Source organism: Aspergillus niger, assembly GCF_000002855.4.
Source record: "Aspergillus niger supercontig An11".
Lineage (NCBI taxonomy): Eukaryota > Fungi > Ascomycota > Eurotiomycetes > Eurotiales > Aspergillaceae > Aspergillus > Aspergillus niger.
In genome coordinates, this window is record NT_166526.1 from 2042991 (window position 1) to 2066579 (window position 23589).

Here is a 23589-nt window from a genome sequence, read left to right on the forward strand (position 1 = left end):
AAAGCTGGTGTATGGCTGCGTTGGCCACAATACCGAACTTTACCCCGGCGATGTTAGACAAATGCATCTGCCACCCTGTGTCATTCAGCAACTGAATGCCGATCGCGGTCGCCTGCGCTAAATACTACATAGATCTATCTTTCTATCTATATACCAGATCAACAATACGGTAATAGTACTCTCAAATCTTCGTTACAAATCTGGCAGCAAGACAGGGGCCTCAACGGAGAGATCGTTGGGGCATAATTTCAACAAGCTTAGGGATGGCTATTTGGCAAACAGGAAGAAGGGTGATTGAGGACTTTGATGGTCTGTGCCTGGATCGTACGAATCTGTGCACGATTCGATGGTCTATGCCTAGATTGCATGGACCTAAGTAAGAACGTGCAAGAAAATTGGGAAGAAGCTTATGGTTGCTTGCTTCACAATGAAGAACAAGACGGGATATTCTAGAGATCACGAGTTGCGGAAAGAGGGCCAGGATGATGAAAAGGAGAAATGTATCGCACCTTTTGCGAAGGCCAGAAGCTTTTTTAAGGCCGTGCTAGTAAATTTACTACGTCAGATGAGTTACAAAGATCAGATCTAGAAGCTACCGAAGGGGCAGAGAATAGTACCATGTATGCTATCATCAAATCGACAAGACGTTCAAGATCGGGGCGAAGAGGTCAGAAAAAACAATAAATTCCTTATATAGAGCCTCTTCCTAGAAGCCCTTGACTACGAAATCAGTTGGCCTGAATCAATGTGCCCAATGCAAAAGGCCCCCTTAGTTCAGAACTGCTGTTTCAATAAATAATAGTGCACATGTACCTTATCAAGTAGTTACACACAGAGTGCATCCAAACTCCATACAATCCGTTGTAAGTGGTGGGAGGCGTTATTGTCCTTCTTCTTTTCCTCACCTCCTGCATGGAGTGGTGAGGGCGTGACCCGTTCGTCAACTTCAGCTTCCCCACAAGGCTAGCGGATTTTTATCTAATGCTGGAGATGGGAGCTATTAGAGTGGCCGGTCCGGGAAAGGATATAATTTTCTGAAGACCATCTTGTGTTTCTGGATCCCGAAAACCCGATATAGTCAAGAGAGCTTCAGGATAATCAAAACGGAGATTAACAGAGTATATAGCAACTAGAAGCGACACAGCCTGCGGCGATATATACAGTCCTAAGTCATTTCGCTGGATATGTTCATGGTTAATCAGATAATGGGGGAGGACACGGGACGGGGCCATGTCTTGGTCAGACCTGAGTATCCGAAGCCGAAAGGCTAGTTGAGCACGCTATTTACCACAGAGAATTTGATATTCACTCCGAGAACCTGCGGCACGAGTCCCTGGTCTATATGCAATCGAGGCCTGATTCGGTGCGGCAGTACATTATTAAGCAGGAGGTGGCAAAGCAACATGAACTATAGACCGTACGAAATTGACCGATTATCGGAAGGGATCATTCTACTCCCCCCTTTTTACTCTACCACTAGGCCTCTGACTTCGCTTTTGCGTTCGTAACAATTCTCCCTAGACCTATTGTATATTCCAGTTCGCTTCATTTCTGTTTCGCTTTCATCTAGTCTTCGACACTGAAGTGGGTTGTTCGTAATCTAGGGATTAGACGCAACTAAACTGATGCAGAGGAGATGGAAACTGGGTGAGGGGGGATTAATCCAAGTTTCGAGGGGTGGACCAGGCAATGGAAGACAGGGCGTACAGCTGCGCCTACGAGGCGCTTGGTCAAGGCCCCAACTAAGAAGAACTTCGCAAGATACGAGGGTCTGCCAAAGGCATATGCGTCCGTGATCATATAGATGCGTACACAGAGGATCAGCCTCGCGCGCTCCACAAAATCAAGGCAAAAGAGAGTGATCAGTGCAGCTGCGGGGAGATATCACAGACCCTAAGCATGTCCTTCTAGCATACTCCCACTTTAAAAAGCTATTTGATCAAATGTTTGATAAGAACACCGCATACACGAATCTGGGCGCTGCTACTGATTATAACTCGCTCATATCAGGCCCGCAGGCAATCCGCTAAGTAGCCAAATTCATGCTGCAAACAGGCTTTCTCGGGCAATTCAGCCAGGTCAAATTCAACCCTGATCCTGAAGCAGACCCCGACCAAAGCCAGGAACATGTAGGTCTTAGAACCATGGAAATAAATACTGAAGACGCTGGGTAGGCGGAGCCATACATGCCCCGGATTGAGTCACCCAGGAAAAGAGCCACACATCAAAAGAAAGAAGCAAGAACATGGACGAAGATTGGAGAGGATGGGCTCGCAGGCAACTGGTCAGCCAGTTGCGACACTCCTATATATCTTTTTATTATTATGACTTGCGTAGCTTTTTGTTGTTTGGTTGTGTGTAGCTACGACGATGACCTTCCGTGGTAGCATGCGTTGTCTCATGTGTTTACGCCATTTTAAGGGATTTGACGGCGTTCGGGGACATATTCCTGCTTCAAAAGGTGAAGCACCTGCATAGCTAGGATCTTATTTAACGGGCTCGATCAGGTATAAGAATATGATTGAATTGAATTGAACTCAATTGTGGGATTAGTCTATTATTATACGCCTACATTATGCTACCTTACGTTACGCATAGCATGGATTACATTTGTGGAACAAATAGTTGTAGAACAAGAGAAGAAAGGGTATTGACATTCTAGGCGAAATATCTTTCCTACCGACCATCTCGTTGGTCGTCTCTGTTGCGACTATCCCAGTCGCCCCTCACACGGAGCTCCTCCTCAATCAACGTACGCCGGAGGGTTGCAGCAGCCATTTCTTCAGCGGCGCGGCTAAGCCTAAACTGTCTCTCCAGTTCCTCGACTGGTATTGAGTCGAAATTGTCTCGAGGAACTAGACTGACCTGAGGCAGACCACCCCGTGTAAGGAGTCGGTTGTCGATGGCGCGCGAAGGGGAGCGAGGCCGCTCGCGATACGTCGCTTCACGATACGTCGCCTCGCGATGAGGGGGAGAGCGGGACCTTTGGCGAGCATGCCGGGGAGGGAGGACAGGAGAGGGCGGACTGCCGGTTTGCTGTACGAGATCTCGGCCCTCGGGTTTCTCAATGTCCACCATGCTGACATCTTCCTCGATGTCCCTTGATTGGCTTGTGGACGTTGGCAGACGAACGACAGGTGCCTGCCACGACGAACCAACGGGCATGTTTACCCGTGGCGTCGGTCGAGATAATGTTTCTCGTCCCTCGACTCCAAGAACAGATCTAGCAGACGGCCTCCAGGGCGCCGCAGAGAAGGACCCACCGGACGCTTGGGCGGGGCGCTGAGGGGTGCGAGCGGGGAGGAGTGCGGAGGAAACGGGGGCGGAGGGGACGGCGGCCGTCTCGTAAAATGGCGGAACAAATCGGTCAGGGCACTTGTATTCCACTGGCCCGACAGGTTTCTTATCTTCGACCGTGGCTTCACCTTTCCACACCATGGTGTGATTACGCTTGCTCACGTCAAAAAGAAGATTAAGGAGGAACCTGGCCTTCTTGCCAAGAGACTTTTCGATCTTGTCAAGGGTCTCTCTATTCCAGACAAGGAGATTCCCGACAATGACGAGGACTTCGCGTGCACGGCTCAGTGCAACATTGAGCCGTTGCTGGTCGGCAATAAAACCAACACTGGCGGCGTCCCTCGACGGCTTCGTCAGCATGAAGATTACCATGGGAGCTTCTTGACCCTGCGATGCATCCACAGTAAGATTGTCCCGGCAGCTTACCCCGTGCTCGCCCATGAGCCTTCCGACCAAAGCTCGCTGCGCCGCATACGGAGAGATCACCATAACATCTTCTGGACGAATGGATTGACCATCACTCGTCCGATAGGCGTACAGGTTTTTGAGAAGATGCACAGCGACCATACCCTGCGACTGGTTGGACCACGACTGGCTACCCTCAGCACGAACGGCCTCCCCTATCACACTGATGAAAAGGCGGCGAACTCCCACCACACCGTAACCGCAGAAGTGGTGATGAGAGCGGGTGAAGGCATCCCAGACCTTCCCGACGCGCTGTTCGCTGTCATTGTTGGGACCCAACCTCAACGCACCCTTGTAGATTAACCGGTTGAAGATGTCGAAGATGTGGCTGTGGCTGCGGTAGTTGGTCAACAGCATAGTGCAGGGGTAGCCTGCTTCGTGCAGCCTCTCCATCATTGACCTCTTCAGGTACAACGCGCCCTCATTGGTCGCGTGTTCTGAGACAACAGTTGGCGGGAGTTGCTCCGGGTCTCCAATCAAGACCATTACCCTAGTCGATGGGATGGTCAGGGCGATGGTGATTTCGCCTTCCTGGCATTGCCCTGCCTCGTCGCAAACCACGAAGGCAGGCTCGAACCCTGAACGTCTCAGAAGATCCTGGGACGCGTTGCTCAAGGTTGTGGCAACGATCTTGGCGTTCTGCAGGACCTTCATGACGCAGTGTTCATAGTCCCCTTTCAGACCCTTGCGCTCTTCCCTGCTCAGTCGTCGCTGCTTATCTGCTGCAAGACGTTCTAATAGAGACCGGGCGTATTTGTCGGTGGTGGCATGGTCCTGGGCGTACTGGATAGTGAGGACGTGAGCTTGAACGTTACTCAGATTATCGTTCTCATCTGAAGGTTCACCACCCCTCGCTCTTTCGAGCTGGTAGCGCGGTGTGCGGAATCTGACGAGCTGGCCACACCAGCTTTGTAGTCGCTTGTCCCGTTGGAGGGCTTTAGTTACCGCCTCAGCAAGGTTGTCCACCCCCTTGTTGGACCCAGCAACCAGGAGAATCTTGCAGCCAAGAGCTGCCGCAGTGCAAATAATTGCCTTGGCTGTACTGGTTTTTCCAGTTCCCGGAGGACCTTGAATCAGGCTAACTCCGCACACAATTTTTACCAGCGAAGCCTGGAAGGCCTCTTTCTGGGCCTCGTCAAGCCGGAAGATGTGCGAAAGGTATTCCACCCTCTCTTGCTGAAGATTCGGCGGCACGGGTGACATTTGGCGGACATCAAGGGTAAAGTAGCCTTGATTTCCTTGCTCGAGCTCGGTTCCATGAGCAAGGAGAGTGCGCCTCAGCGAGAAACCCTGGCCTTCATTTCCTGAACGATCCCCGAAGACAAGTGCTAGTTTACTTGCCTCCCCAAGAGCCTCAATCTGGGCGTCAATGGGCATCGTGTTTGCCACTGCTGATGTGACAATGGGAAAGCGTTCGCCCAAAGCTTGTGTGGCCTGGCCTGTCACACGGAGAACAAGGTCAGCATTGGAGTCAATCTGAGTGACGGCTCCCTGATCAATGAGCTTCGAATCCATGCCGTAGGGGACACCTTGGAGAGCCCACTCGAAGTGCACCTTGGCGCCCTCCTGCAATTTGGGAATGACCACATTGTCACTTGGCCGGACTGGCAAAAGCTTGATGTGCACCAGGTGCGTGCTACCCGGTAGCCCGAAATCACTCTCAGTGCACCACGCCTCATGACACCGGGTGGGGTTGAAGACGTCAGAAACTTCCCGCTGTTGCTGGTAGCGTTCATTCTTTGAGGCCTTAAGAAGACGACAAATGCGGTCGTTGTCGTCGAAGAACAGGGGGTTGTGGGGTTTCCACTTCATGTATTCCCGCCTGCCTTCAGTACTGGTCCAGAGCCATGGCATTTCAGGATGCCGCTTGGTGACGTCTGATTCTGGATTCTGGCGATAGTACCAGAATCCCTCCCCCTCGGAGCCTTGATGCACGAGATTGTAGAGTTTGATCGACCAATTGAGCATGAGCGGGACATCGGTGAAGCTACTTCTATATTGAAGTAAGATAACTAGGTCGCAATTCAACCAATTGATGTTCCTGAGCGTCCTCAATTTTTCCTCGAGCTCTTCACTCATCAACGGCCTTTGGACCTTGGTAAACACCGGCGAGCTTTTGCACCTTACTACGTAATAGTAGAACTTCTCATTTTTAGGGAGAAGCGAATACGTTGCCCTCATATTGTCGATCCAGTGGTCGGTATCCGCCGCGTCACCTTCAATCCCACAGTTGAGGTGAATTCCCTGGAATGGAAAAATGACCTCTCCCTGGTCCTTATTTTCTAGGCAGATGGCGAGGAACGGCTGCTGAGAGTCCAAAATGACCTGAGACTTGGCATTTATTTGGATATTGTCCCCCGCAAGGTCAATTATAAGGAAGCATTTACGCCATGAACAGCAGCGTTTGTAAAGTTGTATGGGGTAGTCGGCGCCCTGAGGGCTTTGGAACCAGTCTGCGGTTGTTGGCTGAGACATGGCGAACTCCACGGAAGAGACGGAGATATGGAGAGAAGGAGGGAATGCGAGGCGCGATTTCTATCTGTAGCAGACAATGGTTAGGGACAGGGACAATATAGGACGGCCGTATTCGCCATATGAGATAGGATACTTACTGGTGGAGTAAGATGGTAAAACCACACTCTCTCGGAGAGGTGGCTGAATTCATGTTAGTCAAGTGCTAGACTAATTGTCATGGATGGTAGGTGTACTTACAACGAGGTTAAGGAGGGAACGAGACCACACTCTCTCAGAGAGGTGGCTGGAAATCATGTTAGACAAGTGCTGAACAGTTCGGCTTGGATGGTAGGTGTACTTACAACGGGGTTAATTAGGAGACCACACTCTCTCAGAGAGGTGGCTGGTACTATCGTTAGCCATTTGATATAACTCCATACTTTGAAAAATATGGATGTACTCACAGCACGTTACCAATTTCAGACCACACTCTTGAAGAGAGGTGGCTGAGTTTTGCTGTTAGCTAATTGATCCTCCCTAAAATCCGCGACCTGCTCGTTGTACCTACCACAAGCACACAAAGAACAAGCCAATGCTCCCTGGGAGCAGAACTGCTAGTGGTAATTAGTTATATTCTGTTTAGCTTCCACAGACATCACGGTATCTTCAACCCACGCAGAACAAACGACGCAGTACTCCTCCGGGAGGAGCCAAGAACTATAGATCTAGTCAAACCCGCTCCAGAACGCGCAGGGAGTCAATGTCTTCTTACCAGACCACAGCAAACGAAGACACTGGTGGGAGAAGAGGGGGAGGGAGCGGAGGCCGCACGCAGAAAACTGTCGACGTGATGTGTAGGGGATGGAAAAACAGAGAAGAGATGAGGCGAGCAAAGATAGACATCGTGGTGCGGAGTCACAAGCGAGAGGGTATGTCTGGTTTGCTTCCTCGTTTCCCTTTTCGGCGAGAAGTGTTTGTAAAATACAAATGTTACTTTCTTTTTCTCTTTCTCCCTCGCAAAAGGTGAGACTCCACACCTACCTGGATGAAGCATACGGGGTATCGTAACGTACTACAGCTATGTGGTAGCGTATTAGAGAATTATGAGTGGCACCACCCAGCCTCGCGTAATATTCTCACGGCCTTTATGGGCTATTGTTTGGACATCTTGACAGTATGTCCGTGGCAAGCTCTCACTAGACCAGCCGAGAGTTTTCTAAATAGATGCCAGAGGAAACCGAAGCCGAGATTGGCATTCTTGATTTTCTACTGCCAAAGAGCAAGCCGTTTATGCTACTGAGAAGGTGAGGCTGCGCCCTCGATACCCACCTACATTGCATACCCACGGCTACGTTCATACATCAAAGGGTTCAAGGTTGGAAGGGTCGGCAGAAAGATGACATTAGGCGCCTATGAGAATCGATCCTGTCCGCCCACAAACTGCAAGGTACTTAGTACACAGCTATGGCGCATTCTGTAGATGTTTATCATGAGGATATCCCCGGACAAAGCTCAAGTTGGCTTGAGCTGGGATTTTATCATAGTTCTAACAATCGATTTGATCGACTCCCATGACAATGTAGTGTCCTGTCATCTATTGAGATTATGAAAACCCTCAAGACGCCATGCTTAACCACCCATTAAAAGTGCCCTGAATAATATGTTGAAACGACGTTTTAGGTCAATACTGAAGTCGTTGAAAACGCTTGATTCTTCGCTATCTAGGCGCGCTCGGAGGAGCAGTTGAAGTTACGGAGTTCGGGTCACGTGACCTCGACTACTAGTAATCTACTGAGATTACGTTCCAACACGGCCCCCTAGGCGAGGGAGCGTTCGTAACGAGGCTCTAGGCATTGCCTAGATAGGAAGGAACGGCTATCTCAACCGGTGTTCCCTGGATGCAGGTTCGGGGAGGAGATGGGGGTCATTCCGAGGAGGTGCCTGAACGCTTTGAACGATTCGTTATCAAGCGGCTCGGTGAGGCCGTCCGCCGGGTTGGTGGTCCCTGGGATGTGTTGAATGGTGATAGCGTTCTTCGTGATCAGATCGGCTACGAATAGGTAACGATTATCGAGCCATCTAGTGGACCTGGTGTAGCCTCCGTGGTTCAGGATCCGTAGGGAGTTGGCGGCGTCGGTGTACAAGGGTATCCTGCCGTCAACGGAGGCCTTGAGGTCAAACGCTTCAACCAATTTCTTTATATACAAGGCTTCTTTGGCGGCGGAGTCAAACGCGCAGTATTCTGCTACCGTAGATGACGGTGCAACTAGCGATTGCTTCCTGGATGACCAGCTGATTGGGCCGCCAGCGTAGAAGATGACGTATCCCTCCGTTGATTTGCCGTCTTCGTGGTCAGCGTGGGCGGCATCTACGAAGACTTCGATGCCTTTGGTATGGTCAGTGGCGAGGGTGATCCCGTACGGGATGGACCTTTTCAGATATCTGTATACAATTTTCAATGCTTTAGCGTCGGCCGTAGTGGGAGTGTTCATGCGCCTTTGAAGTCTAAACGTTGCATGACGTATATCGGGGCGGGTCTTTGTGGTTAGCCAGTTCAAACGCCCTACAAGGCTTTGATATTCGGCTAGGTTGACGTTTTCGGTAGTCATATTCGAGCGATCTGACTTTTTGTAGGCAACGGTCATCGGAATGGCGGAGGGGGTGCAGGATCCTAGGTTCGCTGCATTGAGGCACTCCTCCACGTACGTTGGTTGGGATAGTGATATCGTGCCTGCTTGGTAGTCACGTTGAACGTTGCATCCTAGTAGAACCTTTGGTTCCCCCATTTCCTTCAGGCCAAATGCCTTGTTTAGGTGTTGTTTGACCTCGGCTAGGTCTTCCTTCCTGGGGCCAGCGATAGCGGAGTCGTCAACATAAATAATCAACCAGATATCACCCTTTTTGTATACGCAGGGATCCTCCCTCAGTGGTTCGAAACCGATTCTTTTAAGTGTTTCGTCAAACGTTTGGTGCCAGAGGTGGGCCGCCTGGCGGAGGCCGTAGAGGGCCATCTTTAATAGGCACACCTGATCCGGTGGTCCTTCATGGTATCCGGTAGGTTGTTTCATGAACACGCGTTTGCCCTGTATCTGCGCGTGTAGATAAGCAGATACTATATCACATTGTTCCCATTCAAGATCTTTTATAGCGACGTTCGTCATGAATAGCTTCAGGGCCGCTTCGCTGGCGACAGGAGCGAACGATTCGTCGTAATCGATGCCTGGTATCTGGCGGTTGCCGCAGACTACCCATCTAGCACGGAATTGGGTGACGAATCCGTCAGTGTTGACCTTGAGGTCGTACACCCACTTGCCTGGGATTGCGCGAGCGGTTGGAGGTCGGTTCACGATCTCGTAGGTGCCCATATTCTGTATCTTATCGATCTGTGTATCCATAGCATCTTTCCAGTATGGTGCCAGCGGGGACTTCATCGCTTCGCTGTAGGTGTTCGGAACGACCACTTCGTGTTGTTTGAGGTGGGGTAGGGTCACCCGGTCAACCGTGGCCAGTTGTTGGTAATCTGGCCATGTTGATGATTTGCCTTTAGTGGTCCTTGCGGAGCGCCTCAGTATGGGTTGTTCTTCTGGCTCAGTAGGGTCCGGCAGGCGGTAGTCCTGCGCGGCGTATTTCGTTGAGGATGCCTCGTATTCTGTGGCATTCTCGATCGAGCGTGTAGGTGGAGGCTCTGCGGAGGCAGATATGGTGTGGATTCTGCCTCGGATGACGTCTTCTTCAGGGTCCGGTTGCTCAATCAGGGCCCTCGTGTTATCTGATATATTGGTTGTTTGGTGCAGGAACGCGTTGTCTAACTTGAGCGCGGCACCTGGGCCAGCTGGTGTTGGTCCTTTAGGGTCAGGTTCGCGTGTAGGAACTCCACCGGGATCCTCCTTGTCATCCTTGTAGGTTCGATCTTCGTTGAATTTAACGTCTCGTGATCGTTTAATTTTATCAGATATAGGATCCCACACGTAGTAAACGTGTCCGTTGTCCCCATCGAAACCGACGAAGTATCCGACTTTTGCACGAGGTCCCATTTTCTGGGATGCGACTCGATCTTCCTGCGGGATGTGTTGGTAGGCACGACATCCGAATACGCGTAGGAAGTCTAGTGACGCGTTAGGATTCGGGAGGTTGTAGTGGGATCTGTATAGGAACACGGGGGTCTTCCTGACAGCGCTGTGGTAGGGGACGAGGCGATTCAGGATCTGCGCTGAGAGGCGTACAGCGTACGGCCAGAGGTGAGCAGGGAGGCCAGCATCTAGTATCATGACCCTGCTCATTCGGTTGAGCAAGCCGCCGTATCGTTCAGCTAGGCCGTTGGCTTCGGGTGTTCGAGGAGGTGATATTTTGATTTGAATGCCTCGCTCTGCATGATTCGCCCATTTCCTAAAGCGGTTGAACTCGCGGCCACCATCTAGGTGCCAGGTGGCCACGTATCGGCCGACCATATTCTTGTGTTCCATATTCATCCTGATCAGCTCGTCGGAGGCGTCATCTTTGTGTTTAAGCATGGCCGTCCTCACTAAGCGAGTAGCGTTGTTGACCATGAGTAGAAAGTAGTTGAATCCGCCATGACCAATCGGGGTCACCTTTTGGATGTCTGCATGCCAGAGCTGTGTTGGATCATTAGTCTTTGGGATTGGGTCCCTTGAAACGAGGCGTGTGGCCTTGCCTAGCGAGCATGCTTCGCACTCTAGGGTGTCCCTGTGTTCGAGTTCAATTTGATGATCCTTTGCAGTGGTAGCGATTCGGCGGAATCCTGCGTGCCCGTATCGCCGGTGCAAGAGTAGGGGGTCCACTGCCGCTAGCGCTAGGTCAGGGTCTTTTGTCCTGACGAAAAGCACGTTTTTCGATGCCTGCAGGTGGCCGACGATCTTGTCATCCCGGTCCCTGCGTAGGGTCAGGTCCTTAGTGGTAGCGTAGATGCCAAGGTCTGTACGTAGGCGGTTGGAAGAAAGGAGCCCGTAGGGTAGGTCCGGTTGGTGGTAGGCCTTGATCTTCAACACCGTATTTTGGCCGTTTGCAGCTAGGGTCAGGGTCAGATACCCTGCCGATTTTGCAACACCGATTCCCCCGTTCGAGGTGCCATATTGGTAGTATTCGTGGGGTTTCAATTGGTGGAGACCGCTTAGGGAAGCGCAGTCAGGTGTTAGATGCTGTGAGCTGCCTGTATCATATATCCAGCGTAGCGAGGTGTTCGTGGCGTTTGCAACGGCTAGGCCAGAAAAATTCAAAATATACGGGTTTTCGTCATCGGATCCTATTTCGCCTACCGCTGCATTTGATGCTTCGCTAGGCTTCGATCCTTTGAACCACCAGATGCCTTCTATACGAGGCCTATAATCCTCTGGCCGGAGGTCAGGATTCAAGCGCCAGCAGGTGGTTGCTCCATGGCCTAGTGTCTTACAGAAAGCGCAGCGTCCCTTAGTCATCTCTGGCTTCAAGTTTCGCATCTTTCTAGCGTGTTCCTCAGGGGTCGTTCCTTTCGGTGGGAATGTTGATTTCTTCCACTCTGAGGTCGTTGCAGTGCTTCCCGACTTGGTGGTGCTTCCAGTGTTCTTCGCTGGCGCAGCGAAAGAATATCTTTGCATTTGTTTATTACCTTGTTCGATTGCGGTCCTGCAGTAAACTAGAAACTCTTTCTCCTGGAGGGTGTCCGCAGCATTATCAGGCAAATTGCACTCCACTGTTGACACCCACGTTGGAAGGTCGGATTCCAGCTCTTTGAGCAGGTGTAGCAACCCGCAGTATGGTGATATCCCGACTTTCAACTCTTTAGCGAAGTTGTATGCGTGTTTGAACGCCTCCACGTATTGTTCAACGGTAGAGTAGTCGGATCGGCGTTTGTGGATGAGGTCGAAGTACGTTGTTTGGCAAAGCGTGTGGCCGTGGCCTAGGACGAGTGATTTGATGACTTCGTAGGCATCGTCCGCGTAGTCGTGCGCGTCAGGGGACGTCATCAGTGCCCTCTTTAGGGGGTCTGACAGCTGGCTAGCTAGCCAGGACTGGATGTTGATTGACAGGTGGTGCCATAGCCAGTAATTCGTGTGGTTTGTACTAGGATGGGATAGACCCTTGTCGATCATGTCTTGTAGACCGACGTTCTTCAGGATTTGACATATTTCAAAGCGCCACGTTGAGTAGTCTTCTCGCCCTTTCAACCTTTCAGATACGGGTTGAACGCCTTCTGGTAGCTTTACTGGAAGCCTATCTGCTTGTGTCTTTGGTTGTATGGCTACTGCCTCTGTATTCGAGACATGTTGTAAAGAGTGGTATCTGCCTGGTTGCGACATTCTGGGGTCTGCTTCCGGCGGTTGAATATTTTGATATTCGCGGTGTTTTGGTGTTTTGAGATAGGGGTATCGCGGTGCGTGTCCCCGTTGCAATTGCGGCTTGCTTCGTGTGTATGGTGGCTCAGATCTTTGCTGGTTAGCCTCACGAGCGAAGAGCCGGGCTCATAACCTGTTGAAACGACGTTTTAGGTCAATACTGAAGTCGTTGAAAACGCTTGATTCTTCGCTATCTAGGCGCGCTCGGAGGAGCAGTTGAAGTTACGGAGTTCGGGTCACGTGACCTCGACTACTAGTAATCTACTGAGATTACGTTCCAACATAATATAAGACCTAGAAAGCACAGCAGGTGGATGACTTGGCAGAATTTGGCAACATGCACACATGGCTCTTGGTGCTGATGGGGCACTGAGTAATGGCATCATAGTTTTCGGAAGTGAGACCTGAACATCGTCTACTATGACTTCTTGTAAGTATTATGAGCTGATAATGTATGAAAGGGAAACATCAAACCTATCGATTCGGCCACTGATAGTCACGCCAGTAAAGGCCTCCTTTCCAGGTTACAAGGTAGTATGTGGTTTCGTAAAGAAGGTAGACTTCTCCGAGAAAGATCGGGAGTTTAGAGATCGAAGGACCAAGGACACGAATGGTTTGTCTGATTAGCGTTGCCCCATATTCGTCCTGGTAGAATCCTGAGTTGCAAGAAGTCATGTTGCCACTGCTCTCAGATTGTGGAAATAAAGTGGGCTTGGAGTTAAGGTTCAGGATAATGGCGCAAAATGTGAGACCTACTCAGTGTATTTCTGGCCTAACGCCCGCTTGTACTAGCCGAGAACCACGGATCTGTGGAGGCGCATACTGAGACAAATGCATGTACCGTCACGCTTGCTGAAGATTGAATGGAAGGCTGCTAAAAAGTCTTCCGCTGACAGAAGAAGTAGCAATGACTAAATCCCACCCTACTACGAGAAATGAACAGAAAAGAGCGGACAGTATAGTTAGTAGCCGGTTAATATGATTTCATGGTCCTCATGAGACAGCTATAGTCACTGAGCTTCTGCTAAACTATGCGGCACCTTTGAAGGGGCTGGTAGTATCATTAGCAGGTCGGCACTATAAATTTATGTCAACGGACATACTCACGAGATATCTGCCGAAGAGTTCGTGGAAAGAGCCAAGGGTAATACCAAATCCTCCAAGGAAGCCGGCCTGCCGATGTAAGCAAGATGTCAAATAGTTTTCAATATGAGAGACCTGAATACTTACGCAGGCAACAAACGAAACTCTCGAAGAAAGAAAGATAAGAGAGCAAGACAAGGAGAGTAAATAACAAATTAATATGTTCTCTCATACGAATGAACAACATAAAGCGAAGCAGACTTTCCGCTGCAGCAACAATAAAATGTTAGGGAAAGAAAATTGCATACAACTCCGTACGTAGTTAAGTAGATAGACCATGGGATGAATCAAATACCCCAATCATTGCTCCCATAGTGCTGCAAACCACACACAGGAAAATTACAACAAAGTATAAGGAATATTGATCCGTTTTCGTCTCCATTCCATGTGGATAACATCATACTACGACTGAGTTCACTGACTCACGGTATGAGAAAAAAAGTGAAGAGGAGGTGTTGAGAATGAGCATCATGATTGGTTATGATTGAATGAGTGTGTTGGCCTACGGGAGAAACTCATTGACTCGTCTCCCAGACTATCCTGCGCGCATTTGCACAGCATCTTCTTGAACTCTTTCGGGCCCTCCCGCCATAACCGCGCGGCCTCGACATTGGCGGGCCTTTCGTCGTTAGTCAGCTAGGATCATAGCGGAAGGGAGCAGCAGAGGGATCATAAGAATTGGCGACGCGATACTAAACACACAAGAAAGAAGAAGTAAAGGGGGAGAAGAAAAGAGAAACACAGGACGAAGATGGAGATGGTGCTTGTCTTCACAGAAGCCTCGCCCCGACTTCTCGGAGAGATTAACCGTGATACTGGAGCGGATTCTCAAATTAGAACGACACTCTTCTCACTGAGCTGGATGCGAGCTTGCTAGCGGTGGAGGGACATTTTGAAGAAAGCGTCAACGTGGACCACGTGAGTTGGATCAACCACCACGCTCTCGAACTTATCGGCATAACCACCTGGGTTAGTTCTTTACGATGTTTGGAGGGTTTACAGTACCATCCGTGGGTACAAACAGTGTCAACTCAAGGCCGCTATTATCGCCAAGTCAATGAAGTCTTATCCTCTGCTTTCACTAGCTACTCATAGCCATTACTTTTGTGGATGCCTTGAAATCCGGCATGAAGATGTGGAATGTCAGGGGCGAGGGAATGCTGAGGGGGTGGCCGCCAGTTCTACTACTCGATCGGGCTTTGTGGGAACGAAGATTGCTTCAAAGGCCATGACCCATGAAGAGATGAGGGTCAGTCAGATAATCGTTATCGCCACATGGAAGAAGTCAGTCACCACCCTCATCACCGGTATTATAAATTACCTCATGCGAGAGAAGGACCAGAAGATCCTATATATATTGGTGGCGCAACGATAGCCAGCCAATTCATGCCGGAAGAGCTGATAGTCTCCATCCCTCTGTTTGCCTCTTACCGCGCGGTGCGCAATTTCACCAGCCTGAATGAGTTTGTGCTGATGCGGTGGTTGCGAAAGGACGAGCCATTTCATGGGAATAGTGCTAGGCAGAAAGAAGCGTTCAATTAATCTTCGTTGGATTCGCCTTATGGTCCTGGAAAGAATAGAGTGTGTATGGAGTTTAAAGATCATTCTGACGCGACTTTCGTGGAGGTATGGTCCTACGGCTGGGGAGTTGCCGGTCTGGGAGAAGCAAGAGGTTTGATGGTATGGGGAGAAGAAACCGCCTGTTGTGAGGGTTGGACGGGGTCAGTATCGGGCTATCTTACGTGCAACCCCTTAGGCATACACTTACCAGGGCCTGGGACTTTTGGGTCAGGGGTAAGGTATATTATTATTAGGGAATAATATATCCCATCTCAGTACTATAACCCAATTTGCGGTATCCAAATCATCCAAATCCTCCCCTAGTTAAGCAGACAATCCCACATCCCCTCAAGAACTCCCAGCTACGGCGCTAACCGGCGCAACACCGGGGAAGAACGAAGCCGGGGTAGTAGGGGTAGGAATAGACGCCGTTGTACCAAACGCGGTGGCCAAATCATCAGCCATAGTGGGCGCCTCGTATCCTGTTGAAGCAGAGTTCCCATAAGTAGTGGTTGTGTAAGTAGTCAAGGTGCTAGTAGCAGAGTCAAGGCAGTAGCCCTATCCGCAAGCAATCGCGCAGTAGTATTCATCGTAACGACCTTCCTCAACCAACAAGTCAATCTGGACGAGCGTGATCTCGGTACAGGGCATGTCTTCAGGGCAGATGACCCGAATAGGCGGCCGAGTTTCACCGTCGATGGCGGTCCCCGTCCAATTATAAATTGTGATGTTGTGATAGTAGATGCCGACGCCGTCGATAGCGTTCATGCTGCTCCAGTAACTATCGAGGTCGAGGGAGTTGACGTTTCCGTGGCCTATTCTATCATTAGGTTGTGTGTCGTGGAAGGGTAAGGAAGATATAAGGTTATGTACCGATGAAATTCTCAAACACTATGTTGGATACATTGCCTAAGCCACCGTTGGTCTTGATCATCATCATTTGGTTCGAGTCCCAGGTGTAGACGTTGCGGTAGAGGATGTTGGTGACGTTGACACTGGAACCCAGGGATCCGATGGCGCATCCGCCACTGGGGTTGCAGTAAATATTCTCGATCAGGAAGTTGTGGGAGTTTGGTCTGTTGCAGTTTGGATTAGTACATCCGCAGTTGCGAGGTAATGCGATCCACCTACCTTGCTAGTGACACATTCATCCTTGTTGGTGACCATTACCTGCCGTCGCATTAGCGTTTCCTGAAATCGAATGCACGTTCAGGAGAAGCGGCACTAAATGAATCCAGATGTTGCCACCGTACAAATCAATGCCATCCAGACCACCGTGATCACCACCACAGATAGCCATATTGTACGCTTCTCCATTGTAACCGCCGTCAATGACAAAGTGGGGCATAGGCGAGTTGACCAATACCAGGTCATGAACGGTCCAATCCGACACCCGGAAATGTACAGCATCCGGGGACTAGTGTACGTATTATGTCGGTGGTAAAGGTAACCGCTACCTTGAATTGCACCCGTTGCATTTGAACTAGAAAGCTCAGAGTCACTGCCACCGGTTATCGCGAATATGTACGACTGGGCGGAAGGCGAGGAGTCCCAGTGGAGCACGCCATCGAGCTGGATAGACCACGCGGAGCCGTTTTCCGAAGAGACCCAGTCTTTCAAAAGATAGTCACCCTCAGGGACGTGAATGAGACCACCGCTACCGCAGTCGGTGAAGGCGTCGATAATGGGCTGTCCCACACCGGTGGTGTTGTCCGAGCTGGCTCCGTAGTCGCAGACGTTGCAGGTCTTCACAGCGGCCTTATCTATAACGGAGGTCAGGGGTCCAACAGATCCTGTTAGTTGAGCATGGACCGAGTTGATGATGGAGAGCAAAGAAGTAGCCACGAGAAAGGACGTGGACCAGGTCATGGTGCCGGTGATGAGTGAGAGCGATATTTCTTTTTTTCTCTGGCGAAAATCAGCATTCCACAACGTCAATTATTCTTGACATCGACCGGAAAGCCAAACTTTCCCCGAGAGTCGACAGGAAATATATCTGCAAGCTCCTACCACCAAAACGATAGGCCCTGAGGAATAGGCATAGCTTCCGCAAAGGTATCAAATCCTACACGATCAGGAGTGTGATACTGAATAGGACTATTCAGTATCCGTCATAAAGCCCACGGACATCCGCAATGGCATGACTCGCCATAGGATGAGCTGGCGCAAGTACCACAACGTTGTCCGGACCCTGTCTCCACACGCTTCGATATTAACCGCGCACCGATCTTTCCGGCTGCTGTTTAACTCGCCCTGCCATGACCCGAACGGCACGGGGCATGGGAAGATGTTTTTGGTGTTATTATGGCCAGAGAGCCTGAGATAAGGAGTGCTTCCAGGTTGATCAGTTATATCTGCGGCTGGATGACGCATATAGTTGCCAAGGTCGAGAGGAGAAATCGGGGGATGTTGCGGAAGAGTCGGAGAGGAGACTGACAGGAGCTTAGAGGTTATCTCCACCACGGATCGGATTGGACCCTCCTTGGCTCCTAAGCGAGAAACGAGGAACGGTCCACCCGCCGTTGGTTTCACGAACACCTAGTTTAGTTCGCCCCTGTCTTTTGTCCTTTTTAGTGGCGCCGATAATACAATCTTCAAAAGTCAGTAGACCTCCCATACGGAAGAAATAGGCGTGCACGTGAGTCCATCACTATATACTAAAGCATGAGTTCACAGTTAATCTTCATATAGGAGCGGTGAGGGAATTCGCACATCGTTACCCGATCAGGACGTGGGGTAAGCCATAGGCTTACGTAGTAGTGTTCAGCAGTTCGGCGTTCGGGTGAAGTGGAATTTCGCGTAGGTGGAATTTTCCAACAACAATATTCGTCACATAGAATACCATATCAGATGGACGGCAGGAAGGAGAAGGGAATTAGGCGCTCTGACAAAGACTGCATCAGGAGAGCGTGAGGGAGATGCAAGATGTTGCCATCTATGATTGCTACCTTTGGAAGTGGGTTTGGTTCGGGCTAGCGCGTTTCCACCACGTCATCTGGTCTTCTAGATTTGATTCAACATTACGGTTTACTCACCTAAAATGAAATATGGAAATTTTAGTGCATCAGACCCACAGACAAACGTTCGACATGCAGTCACGGCGAGTTGCATGCAGGGAAAAGGGATGACTTTCAGTTGGAATAATCTAAACGTTTACCAAACAAACTACTTCCGGGGGTGGAGGCGCTACCACATGTACACATGTTCATATGATCACTTTTTCGCATGGCAACAACCTATGGAAGACAAAATATGCACTAAATGCACCAAGGAGCGTCTACATCTCGCCCCTGCTTTGCCAAAGACACCCAACGTTATGGTGACTGGTCTGATGATATATGTACATGCATTTTGAGCTGGCTATGCATTGTCCATCTTTGAGCTCGATATATTATGCCCCCGCGTCGCTCTTTCGTAGCCGATGCGCTTTAATAATACACGTATAATCCTTAGAAGAGTCATCCTATGTCCTAAGACTGCAGATATAGTATGCTTTTACGTCTGATGATTTCAGTCAGTGTCAAGAGCATGGAAGTACAAGATCTTTACCAGAAGCCGCAATTGGGAGGGTAGTGAAGAGAAGGCTTAGCCTAATGATGCCTTGTGTCAAGTCATAATAGGCGTCATTGCATCAAGACTATGGAGATGAAATCACCCTGCATGAAGTATGGTGGAAATGAAGACCGATTATCTGTGTAGCACATAATCCTAGCGTAACTCTGCAGAGACGTCCCACGTAGTTTCATGGCGGCTTACTGTCACAGAAAGTTTTATGTAATAAATCTGATGCAGAAAGATACAGCTAACTGCAAACTGTGAGATCGCACGCTATATTCACCCTGTGGAAGTTTCCTAAGTTGTCCGCGTACAGGAGAGAACTAGCCTAAGCATTAGCAGATTTTTCCCGGCCCATAGATTACCGTAGCCTAAGGCCTGGCAATTGATTATCTGGAGCGTGGATCAGAAGCCTAAAGGCGCAAATGATTGTTTTTTTGCTACCGGAAAATATCTCTGGCACGAATGACAAAGTAGAATTCTAAAGACGCCTTTTGAGAGTATCTTACGGTGTGCATGATTACGCAAGTTTCGAAACTTTGTAGAAGAAATCATCGTCGCCTAACTCATGGGCCTCAGTGGAAAGTTAGGAGTTTACAGGCAGACAACCTGGGCATCATGGGCTGGTCATAGCTTAGTCACCTCACAAAATTCATGTCCATACTCGGGAATTGCGTCAACTTGAGATTTTCACATATTGGATAGAGGTTGTGTCATAGATTGCGGCCACTTACGATAGTGCGATCGCCCGGTATCGAGCTCCCCAGCACTACCTGCAGACCGACATCTACTTGTTCCCACAGCATCACCAACCATCGCACAAGTTTCCTGTAAAAACATTCGAGCAGCTCCTGTGTCTGTTTGTGTGGCCATCATGACTGGAAAAGAGAACACGCGTGGTATTCTATCACTTCCCCAGGAACTGTATGATGAGGTACTATTTTCACCTCTGTCTTGCTACCGTAACTTGCTAAATATATGTTCAGGTTACCCTTTTCTTTGCAAATTTTGGCCTAGATCCCAAGGCCCGAATTACACGGTTGATGTGCTTGCGTTTAGTCAGTGTGCCGTTTAATCGAAGCGCCACTCGAGTTCTATTAAGTGCCGTACGCTTGAGTGTGGGTCGCCGGTTAGAGACGCCTCAACTCCTCCACGCGCAGTCTCCGAGCAGCATAAAGCCCATATTTACGAGCGACCTTTGTCATTCCATTCGATACCTCACGGTCTGTTCCTCTCAAGCGTGCACAAACACTGTGGAACGACCATATGGCAACCTTTTTCAATGCCTTCAAAGACTCCCTTCGTTACAGTACTTTGAAATTGATCACAACAATTACTACTCGCACCCGCAGGTAGATCTTATGCTTTTGGCCCTAAAACATGCGCACCGATACCTTCCCAGACTGAGAGGAATCAGAATCATTTCACCGTGGAGCTATCTCAAGGAGGATGGGCTGCCCCGCCTCTGCAGGCTCGAGGGTGTTCTACGCAAATACCTGCCCCAACTTCAACATATTGATATCGAGTTCGCCTCTTGCTTGTGGTTTACTTCAGGCAAACTTGAGAATCAAACTTTTCTTCCTCTTTTCCGTCTTGGCCGGGGGCTACGATCCATCAGCCTGGAAGGCCTCTGGATGGGCGCCAACTGTCATAAAAAGCATAAACCGGGACGTTGGTTGCACCCAGACGCTCCAATCGAGCGCATACGACTCCATACCATGGTTGTACCTTTTGGAGTCCTGGCAAGGTTATTGAGATATAAGAGAACATTGGTGAGCCTGGACATCATGGGTGTGTCTCTATCAACGGGTAAATGGGAAGACTTTCTCCCAGAGATCGACAAATTTCCGTTGTCATATCGACATATCTCGTACCATGGTTATAATGTACATGAGATATATAGACTTTGCAGCATGAAGTACTATGATCTCGTGCGATCTGATTATAGTGAGTTACAGCAGAAGATGCAAGCCTTGCCCCGGAGACGGAAGATGGTTCCAAGGCCACTTGCGCGATTTAGCGAGCATGGGCTTCGCTTGCACTAGGATGCACTATAACTATTCTATTTGCTCTGCTACTTCACTTTAGCTTGTTTGCTTCTAAACGTTCAAATTGAGTCAAAATGCCTCTAATAACCCGACTAAGGACATGTAGACCTAGTTATACAGGCGCTTTGCCGCTTGAGCCACGAGTATACGGAACTTAGATGTTACACTATACATGATTCTATGCAAGGTACTTTGCGACATGAGATGGACTCAATGTGCGTGCGCTTGCTTCTATGCTTACCCATCAAATTTGTTTTCAAGTCTATTCTCTTTGTTTCTCTTTTATTAATTGCTCTCCCCCCTTCTTGCACATGGAGACTTGAGCCCGCTTATTTGGCGCCTGAAAAAGGGCATTGTGATTTCGTTGAGAGTGTGAAGTTTACCCTAACCGTTGCATGCTGCCTCCTTTTCCTACGGCACCATGCTCTTCGTACCTCGCATCGAGAGCAATGCTAAACAACTTGACCGATGAACGGATGCACTCGTGTCCTGCCCTTCATTAATTTTCTTGATAACATACACTCAGTGCCTATTCACATGATTACTACCTGCTCTATATACTCGTTAGCCACCAATGCTTGTCATCCGTGCATGAATAACTCTCCTAGCTGACTGCTCTGGGAAGGAGCAACGACCACCACCAACTCCAACGGAAGGAGGAAATCATGCCCCCTCTCAGGTGCGGTATCTTCTTAGGTTCTCGATCCAGGACGCATCTCAAGTTCTGCTCTGTCATTATTTGCATCTAAACACCGTGGACAGACTCCTGCCCCCCTCCTTTCTCTATACTTTTGACTACAGATCCCGCAAGAGGCCATCCGTCCCCAAGAAGTCGTTCTATATAGCAAGTGCCAACATTCCTCGAGTGGCCTGTCGTGTACTAACTTCAACAACAATCTGCGCAGCCTCTCTCCGTTCCAGCACTCAGAGAGTGTTCTGGTCTCGTACTCAATCAGTAAGAAAATTCTACACTTTTTCCGTTCCAGCACTCAGAGAGTGTTCTGGTCTCGTACTCAATAAGTAAGAAAATTCTACACCTTCTCCGTTCCAGCACTCAAAGAGTGTTCTGGTCTCGTCGTCAATCAACAGCCAAATTCCACACTGTTTCTCCGTTTCAGCACTCAAAGAGTGTTCTGGTCAACTTGGTACCGGGCAGTTTATATCCGATACCCTGAAGTTTCTGAGCATCCTCGCCCTGCAATTGCCTCGAATCTTGATTAAGTCGGTTCCTGGTGAGTGGCACAACGTGCACATATTCGGGAATGAAACGTCTTGAAAACTGCTAACTCAGTGATATTATATAGTACACACATAACAATGGATTCGCAACCGAATTGGTCGCGGGGTATTAGAATACCCAGAACGCCGGCGGAATGGGCATCGATGGCTGGGGAGGTAAAAATGCCAGCGCTAGCTGAAAATGTGACCGACGAGGAGTACCCAGCAGGTCAACCTGTCTCCTCCCTGGACATGCATGACGTTGGCCATTGGGAATCTGCCTCAAAGGTTTCGGAGGCACACTTTCTCCTGACTCGATGTTTGTGGACGTTTTCCCACGCCAACTCGTTAGCCAAGTTTAAGGTGTACCCAGACCCTATGGTGAAACCATACGACCATGAAACCTACAGACCATCGAAAAAATGGCTTAGTGACAGGCAGGACTGGCAAGATTATTTGGATGACATCCGAGAGAATATGAACAAACGCCCGGACCCGGGACAGGCGAAGAGCCTTGGCGAATTCACAAGCACGCGACATTGGCAACTCTGTGTCCGGGATGGAGAGAAACAGGACAATGAAAGAGGCAATTCCCCTACTATCACAAGGAGCAGAGCAAAGCGAGATTTACCTTCAGTGGGAACGAAGATGGAGGTTGACGGCTCTTCTGATGCTCTTGACGCAAGTGCCGAATTGACGAACACTGTATCGAGGTCAAGCGGGATTTCCTATAATACTGCCTTCGGAGACGATGGTTCGGTGGACCGAATGAGCGGTGTTATGAAGACCTTGTCGAGATCAAGTGGGAGTTCCAATGATCCTTCCACCAGAGCGAGGGATGCAATGATGGACGAAATGCCCGAACTTTCGATGATCGAGACTAAGTCAAGTATCAGCTTGGGGGAGCTAACAAAGAAAATTTCCCCCCAATCTGCCACCGGAAAGGAGGAAGCATTGACTATGCGTTGCAGAACAAGCGACGAAGAAACGGTCAACATGGCCCTTGTGGAACTTTTGAGTGCATTGACAAGATGCTGTCCATATGTTTATCTGGAATGGAAAGCAGACAGACAGTCATTTGAAGTCTATCTAGGAAAGGCTCGGCTCCGTGCTAAGTCAGACGGTGGTTTATTCTCAAGACACTCAGACGTTTTTGCCCTTGTTGAGGTCAAGCCCTTCGTTCTGCTGGCGGCGCCCGAAACGACTTTGAGGCAAATATCATTGCAGATGGTCGCATGGATCGCGCATGCCATGAGAGAACCGCAAAACCGAAGGAAAGCGTATGTTTTCCTCCATTGCCGTACTCATACTAAGTCCAAGCCGTTTTCTCATACGCTGGCAGATACTACATGATAGCCGAGTACCGTCATGAAGTGTACATTATGATGACAAAACCGACGGAGCGATACTTAGCCCACCTTGACGGCAGCATGCCAGTCGTAAACCCTTTGGATGAAAGCACTTTTTTGAAGCTGTCCTGTTTCGGCCCGATTGACATTTACAACGCACAGCACGTCCGT

The 23589-nt window shown here is 49.5% G+C and overlaps 5 protein-coding genes across 5 annotated transcripts, besides 3 other annotated features; 2 read left to right on the top strand and 3 right to left on the bottom strand.

Annotated features, from left to right (window-relative positions):
• Window positions 1-2676: 2676 nt before the first annotated feature.
• Window positions 2677-6531, bottom strand: An11g08650 (uncharacterized protein; the record flags this gene model as incomplete). Its single annotated transcript, XM_059750466.1, has 4 exons — window positions 2677-6087; window positions 6150-6301; window positions 6375-6417; window positions 6475-6531. The coding sequence occupies 4 exons, from the start codon at window positions 6529-6531 to the stop codon at window positions 2677-2679; spliced, it is 3663 nt and encodes a 1220-aa protein (XP_059604369.1).
• A 1344-nt stretch (window positions 6532-7875) lies between these two features.
• Window positions 7876-8026: a mobile genetic element (Title: probable transposon 160bp LTR (Tndm1-LTR) -Aspergillus niger).
• Window position 8027: 1 nt separating this feature from the next.
• Window positions 8028-12669: a mobile genetic element (Title: probable transposon Tndm1 without LTR -Aspergillus niger).
• An11g08670 (uncharacterized protein) lies at window positions 8097-12509 on the bottom strand (the record flags this gene model as incomplete). The annotated part of the gene is made up of 1 exon (XM_003188800.2): window positions 8097-12509. One exon carries the CDS (start codon window positions 12507-12509, stop codon window positions 8097-8099), a length of 4413 nt encoding a protein of 1470 aa, XP_003188848.2.
• Window positions 12670-12679: 10 nt separating the features above from the next.
• Window positions 12680-12829: a mobile genetic element (Title: probable transposon 160bp LTR (Tndm1-LTR) -Aspergillus niger).
• A 2767-nt stretch (window positions 12830-15596) lies between these two features.
• Window positions 15597-17117, bottom strand: An11g08700 (uncharacterized protein; the record flags this gene model as incomplete). Its single annotated transcript, XM_059750467.1, is given in 5 exon segments — window positions 15597-16063; window positions 16122-16324; window positions 16380-16383; window positions 16419-16472; window positions 16502-17117. Coding segments are annotated over 5 exon segments (1344 nt in total).
• Window positions 17118-19677: 2560 nt separating this feature from the next.
• An11g08710 (hypothetical protein) lies at window positions 19678-20848 on the top strand (the record flags this gene model as incomplete). Its single annotated transcript, XM_059750468.1, has 2 exons — window positions 19678-19737; window positions 19790-20848. 2 exons carry the CDS (start codon window positions 19678-19680, stop codon window positions 20846-20848), a joined length of 1119 nt encoding a protein of 372 aa, XP_059604371.1.
• A 1320-nt stretch (window positions 20849-22168) lies between these two features.
• An11g08720 (uncharacterized protein) lies at window positions 22169-23422 on the top strand (the record flags this gene model as incomplete). The annotated part of the gene is made up of 1 exon (XM_059750469.1): window positions 22169-23422. One exon carries the CDS (start codon window positions 22169-22171, stop codon window positions 23420-23422), a length of 1254 nt encoding a protein of 417 aa, XP_059604372.1.
• Window positions 23423-23589: the final 167 nt, after the last annotated feature.